The sequence below is a fragment of the Camelina sativa genome, chromosome 1, assembly GCF_030686135.1.
Source record: "Camelina sativa cultivar CO46 ecotype springtype chromosome 1, ASM3068613v1".
NCBI classification, from domain to species: Eukaryota; Viridiplantae; Streptophyta; class Magnoliopsida; order Brassicales; family Brassicaceae; genus Camelina; species Camelina sativa.
The window spans coordinates 25,352,629-25,364,980 of NC_141880.1; the positions used below are offsets into that span (position 1 = coordinate 25,352,629).

Here is a 12,352-nt window from a genome sequence, read left to right on the forward strand (position 1 = left end):
ATGAACTTAATCTTATTTAAACATGGTTTTTTTAATTTATTTAACAAGCAAACTTACACACGGAATTTATTTGACACTACAGGACAAATCTAAGATTAAAACTAAAGCACAGATACTACACCACATAGCTTGACCTACAAGTTAGGCTACTTAGGTCAGATACTTGCCTAATGCGCATCTTATGAGACACGAAGACAACAAACAGGACAAGTAGGTGTGTTCAACCCAAAAGCTTTTTGAGCATAGATGTTGAAGCCACTAATGATTTCTCCTGCGTTTTCTTCAGGTAAATTCTGCACAGGACTGGTCCTGCAACCTTCCAAACAAATCCACAATAACTAGCGTCGTTCTTTTTGATGGCGTAGTCGTAAACAATGTTTTAAAGTGCTAAGGATTGGGGATAGAGTTCTTCCAGGCTTATCTTGCTGTCTTCAAACCCTGCAGCACCATAGAAATCCTGATACAGAGAGAAGAAACCGTTCAACCAATGAGTTGTGTTTATAAAGCATTAGATGGATTCTTGTTGATTGCAGACTTCCCCAGGACTAATCAACAAAAAAATGTGATTCATTAAGTCTATTGGTCAGATCTTTGCATTGGATTGATAAGCTTACCTGCTTGTATCTTTGGTTAACTTCACTGGTTAGTTTCTTCTTCTTATTTTCATCTTTTTCCATCATCGCCTGGCTCATCTCAGCTCTGTAGTTCTCGTACCAGCGTCCACATTTCTCCATGTGAGACTTAGGGACCGGCTCATCTTCTAAACACGTGAGTTTACTGATTTCTGAATTGTAACAGAGTCAAGACATAATTATTACATATTCGAGATAATGAGTTCTTGTGTACTCTGATTATCGATAGGGAAAAGAAGATCCGTACTGGATGGTAGGGGTATCTCTGCATTGTGGTATTCTACAGTGTCATAGATTAATCCAAGAATAGAAGTGGACTTGATTATCTTTTTTTTATGATCCATGTAATGTGGAAATGTGCCGACCTGTAGGTTGGGTGGGAGATCGACCTTAGCACCTTTTTTTGGTGCATCAAGAGCATCATAATATATATCAATCAACTTTAGCATATTCTTGTTCCTTTCATATTTTTCCTTCGCACTCTCATCTCGTAAGGTGAGGAAGCCGTCCATTATTGCTAGCCAGCTATCTGCAGCCATCCCTATAACGTCTCTGTAAACCGAGAAAACAAAGCATATATATTAACTAAAAGAGCTATCGTGAGCTTGAAAGTAAGCTAAGCCGATAATTAAACTATGTACCTCTTACAAAATCGTGCATTTAAGAACAATTTAAAAAGCTCTTCTTCCAACTCTTCTTGTGAAAGTTCACTTGGCTTTCTACCAGAGTAGATTTTACTCGGTTTAGAAGAACTCACCCACGGTTCACTTGGCTTGAAGTGTTCAAGTAGCTGAATAGAAGAATTTATAGTCCACATGTCAGGTCTCAGCAATAAAGAATTTACTTTCAAATTACGACGGATATAGCAGAGTGAGTACCTGGGGATTTCTGGATATAAAATACATATCGCCATCAAAGTCACCACCTGCAATCTCGTCGCCCAAGGATCTTGGACCTTTCTGCGGGAAGAACACAGCATACTTGGAATTTCCAACATAATCTTCTAAGGCCTTGACATATGTAGCCTTAAGTACATGTATGTCTCCAAAATGTAATCCAGGATTCCTATAAACCAACACATCCCCAGAGATTTGGCCAGACTTGCTACACAACCACAAAAAGAAAGCAGTGAGGAAATGATCAGCTACTTCTTGGGAATAACTTTGAAGCTAATTTACTGGTTCTTGATGTTTCCATCTAGAACCCAAAGTGAAAGACCAAGAGAAGAATTGGGTCGCATACAGAATGACACAGACTTCATTTTCCTTAAGCTTTCCGGTGGGATCCACCGTACCCATGAGATAGTATGATTCGTCAATAGGAATCCTTCCTGCGTTGAGAGTATTCTTCTCTCTGTTTAAGAGAACAGACAGACGATATTTCAAATGTGGTTCGTCAAGGGGGATGTCAACTAAGACAATTTCTGCAATGTTCTGGTCGTCCATATTCCCATAATTAATGGCAGCTGCACATACAAAATTAACTTAATAAAAGACTCATCGAGTGTCTCCTCAAACTACTTATCATGTTAAAGACTTCAGGGTGCATAAGGTAAGTTAAATCAGTGGATTCAGGGGTAGTAAGAAATTGCAAATGAACCAGAAAGATTTGGGTTTTTTGGTACCGTTAAACGCAGCACGTTCACTGTAGAATATGGTTTTAGACTCTTCCAACGTTTTGAGCAATATATTTAAAAAGAAGTCATTAGGGACTCCTCCATAACTAAGCAGTGCAATCAAACTTCTTGACAGCCTCGTCATTTTTGGTGGATTACTGGAAGATGTAAACAACCAAAGATCATTAAAAAAAAATTGAACGAGAAGTGAGTTCAGATTCAAGATAATAAAAATCCACGAGGAAGCTACCTTGTATTGACTACCTCCAGGGAGTTAAAGGTACTAAAATTTAACAAGGTCTCATCTTCATACACCTTGATCATAGCAGGTCGAACCTGGACAGTCTGAGGAGGAAGCTGCCAAATAAAGGAGCAAAATTAGGAATAGCTTGCAAACCTTATTTTGTGACATGAAAGAGAGTTGGCTTACTTTCTTGTTTGAGAGAAAAGTTCCCTTAACAGCATAGCCTTTATAAAACATCCGAAACTGGATCAGCAGAGGCTGTTGAAAATAAGAAATGTTACTACATGTTATGAGTGATAGAAAAATACAGAATCGAGCCTGAACATGGAATGTGAACTACTTACCGGGTCTTCGCCACAGGGTCCCTGTGATTAAAAAAATAAGAAACAAACATGATAAGGTAACAAGAGTGAACAAAAGGCAACTAAGCAACCATCAAATAATCATGGAAGTACAAGAAAGACCTGAACATTGTTACTTCTAACAGATTTTCCTTTACAAATAATTGGACACATCCGAGCAAGGTCCTCAGAGATGTAGCCAGTTCCATCTGAATGTATATATGGTTTCCCATTCTTATCAAGAACATCATTATCATCTTGGTCCTGCGATTGGAAGAAATGGAAAAAGGTCAAATAATGGATGCATTTAAGTTAAGGCCTTAGAGATGCAGTTACTGAAGAAAACATGGGTTGAGGACATACATGGCAGTGTATATCATCGATTTCCTCAAAGGTAATCCCAGTCATGTCCACTTCAAGCTTTTTAGTCTTTGACAGAATTAGAGAAAACCTGAAGCATCAGCAAAAGAAATTTGACTCTAATCACAAATGAGAACATCTCTAGAAGAGTTTAAAGATGAAACAGTAAAAAGTCTTCATATCCATGCAATAGAGAATTAAAAGAAACTTGAGTACCGTGCCATATAGTTCGCCGGAGATGGCAAATTATGCACATGCATAAAACGCATACGAGCTTCATGGATTGAAATCCCGTCAAGCATATAAGGATTTTCCATATCACTCAACGCTGTAGAGCCCGTGCGTATAAAGTAGCATCTAACTCCCTTTGTAGAAAAATCTTTCTTCTTCCCTTCTTTCCCTCCATCTTTGAAAACTGTTTAAAAGAGAGGTAAAGAAGCTACTATGTGAAGTTCTAAACACAGAGGAAAAGTACGACAATAGCTGAAAGACATGGCCTTAGCACCTTAACAATGGAAAGTGTTGTATGTGCAATAACATAGATAATAATCAAGAGAAAATAACAAGGAAAAGGACCCACCAAAAAACTGATAACGACGTAAACCAACCATGATACCGTTCTTAGCAATCCCTTTGTAGGTAGAGTAAAGATTATTACAATTGGTTTCCACGCCTGACACGTCATCGAATTTGACGGTTAAAACATTATCATCACCCAAAACGTTGTGCAGGTGTGTTCCAGTGTTCTCCAGAAGATGACCCTGTGAACAGAGTCTATCAATAAGTAACAGCGTATTAAGACACTGTCAAGGACTTTATCCTAACAGTAAGATATAAACTTTTAACTGACTTATGATAGCGACTTGCAAACAAATTACGGCAACAGCCTATAGTAGAATTTCTTGAGTTCAGATCCTTTCAAAACAAAGAACATATGCAACATGGGAAAAATGCAAACATGAAAGACAGCGTTAGGAGAGCGAACCGAACCTTGAATTTGTAACTACCATCGGGAGCAACATGACATTGATAGTAATGAGTCTTCCCACTATCCCCTCCAAGTGACTGGGGAAAGAAGCATGTAAGAAGATGCAATTAGTACAAATTTGATATTAAAGTCAGATTCCTCATAAATTGCAGCAGTTAAAAAGGAATTTGCAGGTCTCTTGTCATACCCTTCTTCGCTCCTTTGGGGAGCAATAACGCTGTCCCAACCGGAACCAAACCACTTCTTCATAAGAAACCATTGGCAAATCCTTCCATTGTCTGATCTGATCATCACTTACAACCTCATCTAGGGATTCCCTGTAAAAAGACGATCACTTTACAGATCTCCAATATAGCTAAGCAACAAAAACATCTTCTTGAATACAAGTTCGCCAAGAGCTACCAGTGGAGGAATGTGCTTAGATACTCCATTCTCTTCTCTTCTCAATAACTTAGGAGAGGGAGTTTCCAAATCAAGAGACAACACTTCTGCTACAACAATTAGCCATAGTCATAACTAAACTTTGGAGCATACAATCAAACACAAACCGAAGAAGTATTCTTAGAACTCATCAGAGATACTGTCTGACCTTGAGAACCCCTGCAACTTTTCTTCCCAGGAGTTCTAGGTGGAGAGTGTACCGGAGACTCGACGGAACTCAGCCGCGGAGAGCCATCAACAGTGGCCGCATCTTTAACAAAATACAAGATTAACCCATCGAGGGAATTCACATACGGCTTATTGAAAACTTTCCTGAGGGCTTCCAAAGCCAATTCCTCAGAAATCGAAGAAAGCATCCGCCTTGTCTCCACTTTGATCGAACTAAGATTGTGTTTCCTGTAGATTTTCTCTAACAAAGTCTCAACCGGACCCGGAAGAGTAATCTCTGAACGCAAAGAAGACACCACTGGCACTTCATCGGAACAAGTGTTCATCATTTTCGTTTTCCCCCAAATCAGAGTTTTGTGTCTTCGTCTTCTTTAGTTAGGGTTCATAAATATATGGAAAGAGATACTAAACTGTTCAAATCTCTTTCCTTTCTCTGCCATTTTCTGAAAAGTTTCTTCCTTTCGATTTCAAAAACAAATTTTTGATTGCATTTTTCTTTTTCATTTTTTTTTCAGACAAATTTGCTTTGTGTCATTGTGTGTGTAAGTACGCCTGTGTGCATCGGACAAGTCATGTGTTAAATCAGAAATAGCACAGTACAGAGCATTGATTTGGATCTGAATCAATCAATCAATACATGGGAAGGAAGAGACTTAGCAAGGAAGTAAAAAAAAGCTAGCCGCAGATATTGGTTGGTCTCACATGCACGTCGTGTCATGTGTCTATTCTTACTTTGCACGCCCCGCCGAGTTCCACCTTTCATCATCGTCGTAAAAACGCCGCATCATCCGTCTCAACATGCTCTCGGGCACAGTCTTCGAGATGGCCAAAAGAAGACTCTTTTTCAAATCGAGATGAATCTCACCTACCAAAACATTCCTAAAATCGGAATTTCCTTTGTACCTGGTGGACAAAGCGATGTTGTTTCCACTCTTCCAACATACCTGTTGAGTTTTTATGTACCTCCCTTCTTCAAATGCAATATATCCCTACTATTAGAGGCACTCTTTTTCACCCTACAGCGGCAAGTTTTACATTCGCAGAACCCTTCACATCTTTTCTCTGCAACTCTGGTGCCCTTTAGCTCTCAGTGCTTTTGCCCAGTATCCCTCACAGCTCTCAAGATGAAGCAGATTCACCCAAACAGCGCCGGATCTGACCCTAGGAACCGTTTCTCCTCGGAGGATGATGAACCAGTTCGACTACCAGCTCTGGATAATGATGCTCTTGCTAGAAGATTCAGACTCACATTGATAGGGCGTGTCTTCCATATAGGGGGCAGGAGCATGGAAGCTTTTCTCGCTCTAATGCCAAGCACTGGTATTTGGGACGTGGATGGACGAGTTTGAGGCTTCGACCTTGGCAATGGTCGCTTCCACTTCAACTTTGAGACCGAAGAGGACCTGCAAAAAGTTTTGAGAAAGAGACCATGCCATTTTAACAAGTGGACCTTTTCACTGGAACAATGGGAACTAAATTTCCAGGAAAACCTCCTGTGTTTTGTTAACTTTTAGGTTAAGATACGAGATCTCCCCCTCCGTTGCTGGGTGGAAGAAGCCTTTAGAGGTATTGGTGACTCCATTGGACGTGTTTCAGAGATAGATACCACAGACGCTAGAGTCTTGGTTTCTGTGAATGTCACAAAACCTCTAAATTTTACCAAACGGGTGGTGACTGATGATGGAGAGGAAGTTGTGGTTTCCCTTTCCTATGAGAAACTGTTCCGATACTGCTTCACCTGTCACCTAATTTCCCATGAAGAAAGAGACTGCCCCCAACTCACTGAGCAGCAGAGACAAGCTAACAAAGAGCGTCGAGCTACATCTCTGCCTGGTGCTAATATCGATTTGGAAGTTCGAAGACCCTCTGCTGACCGAAGAGATCTGTCTCACCAAGGGGAGGAGAGCTACAGAGATGATCGTCGAAGGATCTCCAATGGTCAAGAGCTCTCTTCAGGTGTTGCCATCGCTCACCGGTCCAGAAGTCAACAGAACACGAGGGACTCTCTGTCGGATTCTCGATATGGGAGAAGAAACCTGAATTACTCGAAGGATCTATCTCGCAAGGAGGTACCCCGAAACCCAATGTGGCAGCGTATGGGGGAAACTGCTCCCAAATCACATCCCCGTAGCAGGGAGAAATCTTTACAGTCCCTTTCAGGGACACATAACAGGATCGAAGAAGGTTCCAGGCATCGATCCCATTCTTCAAAGACTTTGGATGATCCCCATGTCAGAAAGCAACCAACTAACATCAGTGGTCACCGGGTCCCCCCTCGACGAAGAGATTCTCCACTCCGTATCAGATCTCCAGCTAGAGAGGAACCTTTACTGGACCATAGGAAGTCATCTCGTCGACCTCCCTGCCACCAGTTAACCCGTAGAGAGAACTGTGGTCCGTCAGAGGCGAAAAACAAAGGAAAAGGAAAAGCTCTACAGGAATCTGACGATGACTTGATGGAGGATGAGGACGATGATGAGGCAGAAGCAGGGCTCATCCCGAGGAACTTCGAATTTGGATCGGGTTCGGGAACTGCTGCAGTTGGTGAGGGGAGCTCTGTTCCTCCCCGGATTCAACACCCGGAGCTTTCATTGAGGCCCCAAGCGTCGGAGTCCCAGCAATTGGCGGTGTTACCGACGACTCAATCTACTCTTGTGTCGAGTGTCGAGGACGACGGCGAAGCCGGTTTCTCAGATTGGGCGGCGGAAGAATCCCAGTCAAGGGAGGCGATGGCATCACATCATCCTATACATAGCAACGCTATCCCATCTGATTGGGAGAATCTGGCTGAGGATCACGGATTTAATGCATCTGATCGTGAAATTACCGAGGAGGATGTCAGATTGATGAAGGAAATCGAGCACGAGATGATTCTCGATGGTCTTCTTGACAACGACGACCTTCTCAGAGAAGATCTGATGGGTGGCGACGAGACTGAAAAAGACCCGGTAGACACGAACAGGGAAGGCTACACTGAGGAACGAACAGTCTCAGAACAGCCGGTCCCACGATCCTTTCCGGCAAAGGCGGCTCCGGCAACCTCGCAATCCCCCTCAAGTAAACGGGTGTTATCACCAAAGTTAACAAGAGGTGGGAGAAAAGTCAGGAAGTCTTACGGACCTAATAATCTCGCAGGAGGCCCAATAATGGTTGATGGATCTATCGAGTCCACCAATTCTGCCGCAACAAAAATTGTGCCTTCTAGTCCTAAGGTGAACAAGGCAGCTTCAAGAAAGCTTAAGTTGTTTACCAGCAAGAGGTCACCCAAGAAAAGGACCTCTCAGGTGTCAAGCGGTCAAAGTGAATGGGCAGAGATACCAGTCAACAATGAAATCCCTCAAGCTGAGGTGGGAATAACCAAGAAGAAGAAGAAAGGAAACAAGGCAAGTGTGCCCAAGGATGCTGAGGAAGAGTCCCAGATCTCCCCCGACCCCCCAACATGAGGACAATTGCTTGGAATTGTCAAGGGACGGGAGCTAAATTGACTCGCCGTCGACTACATGAGTTATGTAGGGTATATTCACCAGGTTTTTTATTTTTATCGGAAACTAAGAATGATAAGTCCTATCTGCAAATAGTGCAAGTAGATTTAGGTTTTGATAATCTTCGAACCGTTGAGCCAGATGGCACTAGTGGCGGTTTAGCATTATTGTATTCAAATGATTTTTCGGTTAAGTTTTTGCTGTTAGATGACCGGTTAATCGATATTGAAACAATTATTAATGGAAATCGGGTCTTTATGACATTTATTTATGGTGACCCTATCCCTACAAATCGTGAATATGTTTGGAAAAGATTGATGCGTATTGGAGGTGCTAGATCCGAACCTTGGTTTATTATTGGGGACTTCAACGAAATAACAGGGAATCATGAAAAGAGAGGAGGAAAGAAAAGATCAGAATCCTCTTTTCTACCATTTAGAGCGATGATTGATTCATGTGGCTTAATTGATTTCCCTTATCAAGGTAGTCAATTTTCATGGATTGGTAATCGATCAAACGGCAAGATTCGTTGTCGACTAAATATAGCCATGGGAAACGAAGAATGACACAATATATTTTCCCACACTAATGTGGAGTATATGAAGATGTGGGGATCGGACCATCGTCCACTCCTTGCCGCAACTCAAACACGTCCAAAAAAAATTTCAAAAAACTTTATGTTTGACAAAAGGTGGATAGACAAGCTTGGCCTTAAGGAGGCGGTGATAGAAGGTTGGGGTGATAATGAGACCTCGATGGCAAGAACCATTGCGGAAAAAATCAAGAATTGTAAGCGAGCTATTTCAATTTGGAAGAAAAATAATCAAACAAATTCGGAAAAAATGATCAAGGAGCTTCAAGACAAGATCGACAAAACTTATGGTGATGACCAGGCATCGTCAAAAACTCTCCTCAACATAAAATGGCGGCTTTGTGAGGCGTATAGGGAAGAGGAAGCATATTGGTACCAAAAAAGCAGAGAATTGTGGCTTGCAGAAGGAGATAATAACACAAAATTTTTCCATGCTTCAACAAAACAAAGGAGGGCAAGGAACAAGATCACTGGCATCCTTAATCAACTAGGAGTCTAGATTGATACAGAAGAAGGAATTGAAAAAGTTGCAGTGGAGTACTTCAGTAATCTCTTCTCATCCTCGAATGCGAGTGACCCTACGATAGCCATTAAGGATGTGCCAACATTGGTTACACCAGATATGAACGCGCATCTTACGAAAGAGGTCTCAGAAGAGGAAGTTAAAAGAGCCTTGTTCTCCCTGAATCCCGGGAAAGCTCCGGGGCCAGATGGGATGACTGCACTGTTTTTCCAAAAATTTTGGGATACAACAAAAGGCGATCTCACTCAGATGGTGAAGAATTTTCTTAGCTCAGGCATTTTTGATGGCAAGCTAAATGAAACAAATATATGTTTGATCCCGAAAGGTGAACGTCCTCGAGAAATGTCAAGATTTCGCCCTATTAGCTTATGTAATGTGTGCTATAAGGTGATTTCGAAAATTTTGAGTTTACGTCTCAAAAGGTTTTTACCGGAACTTATATCCGAGACCCAATCTGCATTTGTGGCAGGAAGATTAATCACTGATAATATTCTTATTGCCCAAGAAAACTTCCATGCTCTGCGCTCCAACGAGGTCAACCGAAAAAATTTCTTGGCTATCAAGACGGATATGAGCAAAGCCTATGATATGGTAGAATGGAATTTTCTAAGTGCCTTGATGGAGAAAATGGGCTTTGATCAAAAATGGGTGGGATGGATAATGCAATGCATTACTTCCGTCTCTTACCGCATTTTGATCAATGGTGAACCCAAGGGAAGGATTAGACCAACTCGGGGGATTCGCCAAGGAGACCCTATTTCTCCATACCTCTTCATATTATGCACAGAAGCCATAATCGCCCAGCTTAGAAATGCCGAACGAGAGGGGAGGATTCAGGGACTACATATTTCAAATGCAAGCCCACGAGTATCCCATTTTCTTTTCGCGGATGATAGCCTATTCTTTTGTAGAGCTGACCCTCAACAATGCAAGGAAGTTATCGATATAATCCGCCTTTACGGCGCGACATCCGACCAAGAAATCAACTTCTCTAAATCCTCTATCATGTTTGGTACCGAGGTCCCGACCCACATACGACATGAGATCAAATCTATTGTTGGGATATGACAAGAAGGAGGCATGGGAACTTACTTAGGTCTCCCAGAAAAGATACATGGTTCAAAGGCACAAGTCTTTGCCTTCGTAAGGGATAAACTCCACAAAAGAGTCAATTTGTGGACGTCGAAATACCTTTCCAAAGGAGGTAAGGAAGTCCTGATAAAATCAGTGGCGCAAGCAATTCCGACATATGTAATGTCGTGTTTCCTTTTACCAAATGCTATTTGCTCAAAACTAACAAGTGCAATAGCTAACTTCTGGTGGAGTAATAAAGCCGATAGTAAAGGATTACATTGGATTTCATGGGAGCAAATGTGCACTCAAATGTCAGACGGTAGGTTAGGTTTCAGAACACTTGAAGAATTTAACCTTGCCCTATTGGGAAAGCAGCTATGGAGGTTGTTAAGATTTCCAGATTCCCTCCTTTGCCGAGTTCTCAAAGGACGATACTTTAGACACTGTAGCCCTCTAGAGATACAAGTATCAAATCGGCCTTCATATGGATGGAGAAGTATGCTAGCGGCAAAACATGTTCTCTCGTATGGTATCCGAAAGACTATAAGCTCGGGGTTTAACACGTGTATCTGGACTGAACCTTGGATCCCAGATACGCCAGCACGGCCGCCTCAAGGATTAACTAATGATAGAAATCCCTTGATTTGTGGTAACACCTTGATCGACTTCACTACAAAAAAATGGAAAATGGAACGTCTTCGGGAACTATTTCCCCCGAAAGAAATTACCCTTATTTTGGGGATCAAACCAAGCTTGAATGCTGCTAGAGATGGGTACTCCTAGACGCTGACTAAATCTGGGAACTACACTGTTAAAACTGGCAATGAAGCCGCGAGAGCTATTTCTCGTCCTGTTTGTGACCTCCCTTTTCAGGGACCTAGTGTTACGACACTCAAGGCGCAAGTATGAAAGTTAAAAACATCATGAAAGCTGAAGCATTTCGTGTGGCAATGTGTGATTGGGTATGTGGCAACATGTCAACGCCTGCATTATCGCCATATTGGTAGAAATAAGGATTGTCCTAGATGTGGAGCGGAGGAGAAAACTATTAATCATATGTTATTTGAATGCCCACCAGCTCGACAAGTGTGGGCTTTATCGACAATCCCTTCCCATCCTATGGTGTTCCCTTCATCTTCCCTATATAGCAACCTGGACTATCTATATGGGCGTGGCAAAGACTTTGGCGCACTCGACCAGCACCTGAAAACGTTCCCTTGGATGATGTGGTACATCTGGAAGGCAAGAAATAAGAAAGTTTTTGAAAATATCTCTGAATCTCCACAAAATACTTTAGAGAAAGCCATCCAAGAAGAAGAAGTTTGGAGAAGAGCAAATAATAGAGACACACCACCAGAGGTGGTAGGCGCGAGCATGCCTTCGAGACCAATCCCACAAGATTCCATTGTCTGCTTTATTGATGGATCCTGGCATACGAAGGTTGACAGGAGTGGACACGGCTGGATTGCGTCCATTGGCGATAGAATCTTACATTTGGGGTTAAAAGGATCGGGACGAAGCCTATAACCTTTACATGCAGAGTTGGACACACTTGTTTGGGCTATGAGGTGTTTGTTGGCACTGGACTTGGATAGCGCTCTTTTTGCTACGGATTGCTCGGATCTTCTATCAATGACGTCTAATGTCGAAGATTGGCCAACCTTTTACTCAGAACTGAAAGATTTTATTCATTTCAGAGATAGATTTGCTAGCTTCAGTATTAGACTTATTCCGTGAGAGGAAAATATCCGTGCTGATCAGCTTGCGAAATGTGCAAGAGCACGTGGTTTTTGTTTTTCCTATGTAAGTTTGTTGGTACCTAACTGGCTCACTTTTGAAGAGAGTCATTCTCCGAACATTTAAAATATGGGGTTTGCCGCCAAAAAAAAAAA

The 12,352-nt window shown here is 41.9% G+C and overlaps 3 protein-coding genes and 1 pseudogene across 4 annotated transcripts; 3 read left to right on the forward strand and 1 right to left on the reverse strand.

Moving 5' to 3' along the window:
* Window positions 1-12: 12 nt before the first annotated feature.
* On the reverse strand, window positions 13-5,295 carry LOC104702413 (putative RNA-dependent RNA polymerase 3; annotated as a pseudogene). Its single transcript, XR_015564047.1, has 16 exons — window positions 4,770-5,295; window positions 4,368-4,668; window positions 4,183-4,257; window positions 3,773-3,953; window positions 3,409-3,607; window positions 3,196-3,283; window positions 2,836-3,096; window positions 2,678-2,749; window positions 2,498-2,604; window positions 2,257-2,405; window positions 1,875-2,097; window positions 1,511-1,736; window positions 1,274-1,422; window positions 880-1,184; window positions 615-784; window positions 13-457 (listed from the first exon to the last, which is right to left on the reverse strand). The product of XR_015564047.1 is annotated as a putative RNA-dependent RNA polymerase 3 (transcript).
* On the forward strand, window positions 5,235-8,542 carry LOC147950343 (uncharacterized). The gene has a single exon (XM_087462218.1). The coding sequence runs from the start codon at window positions 6,874-6,876 to the stop codon at window positions 8,230-8,232; it is 1,359 nt and encodes a 452-aa protein (XP_087318344.1). The 5' UTR covers window positions 5,235-6,873; the 3' UTR covers window positions 8,233-8,542.
* Window positions 8,543-8,948: 406 nt separating this feature from the next.
* Window positions 8,949-9,362, forward strand: LOC147950344 (uncharacterized). The gene has a single exon (XM_087513049.1). It carries the CDS (start codon window positions 8,949-8,951, stop codon window positions 9,360-9,362), a length of 414 nt encoding a protein of 137 aa, XP_087369175.1.
* A 2,154-nt stretch (window positions 9,363-11,516) lies between these two features.
* LOC147950345 (uncharacterized) lies at window positions 11,517-12,197 on the forward strand. Its single transcript, XM_087513067.1, has 2 exons — window positions 11,517-11,959; window positions 12,056-12,197. The coding sequence occupies exons 1-2, from the start codon at window positions 11,517-11,519 to the stop codon at window positions 12,195-12,197; spliced, it is 585 nt and encodes a 194-aa protein (XP_087369193.1).
* Window positions 12,198-12,352: the final 155 nt, after the last annotated feature.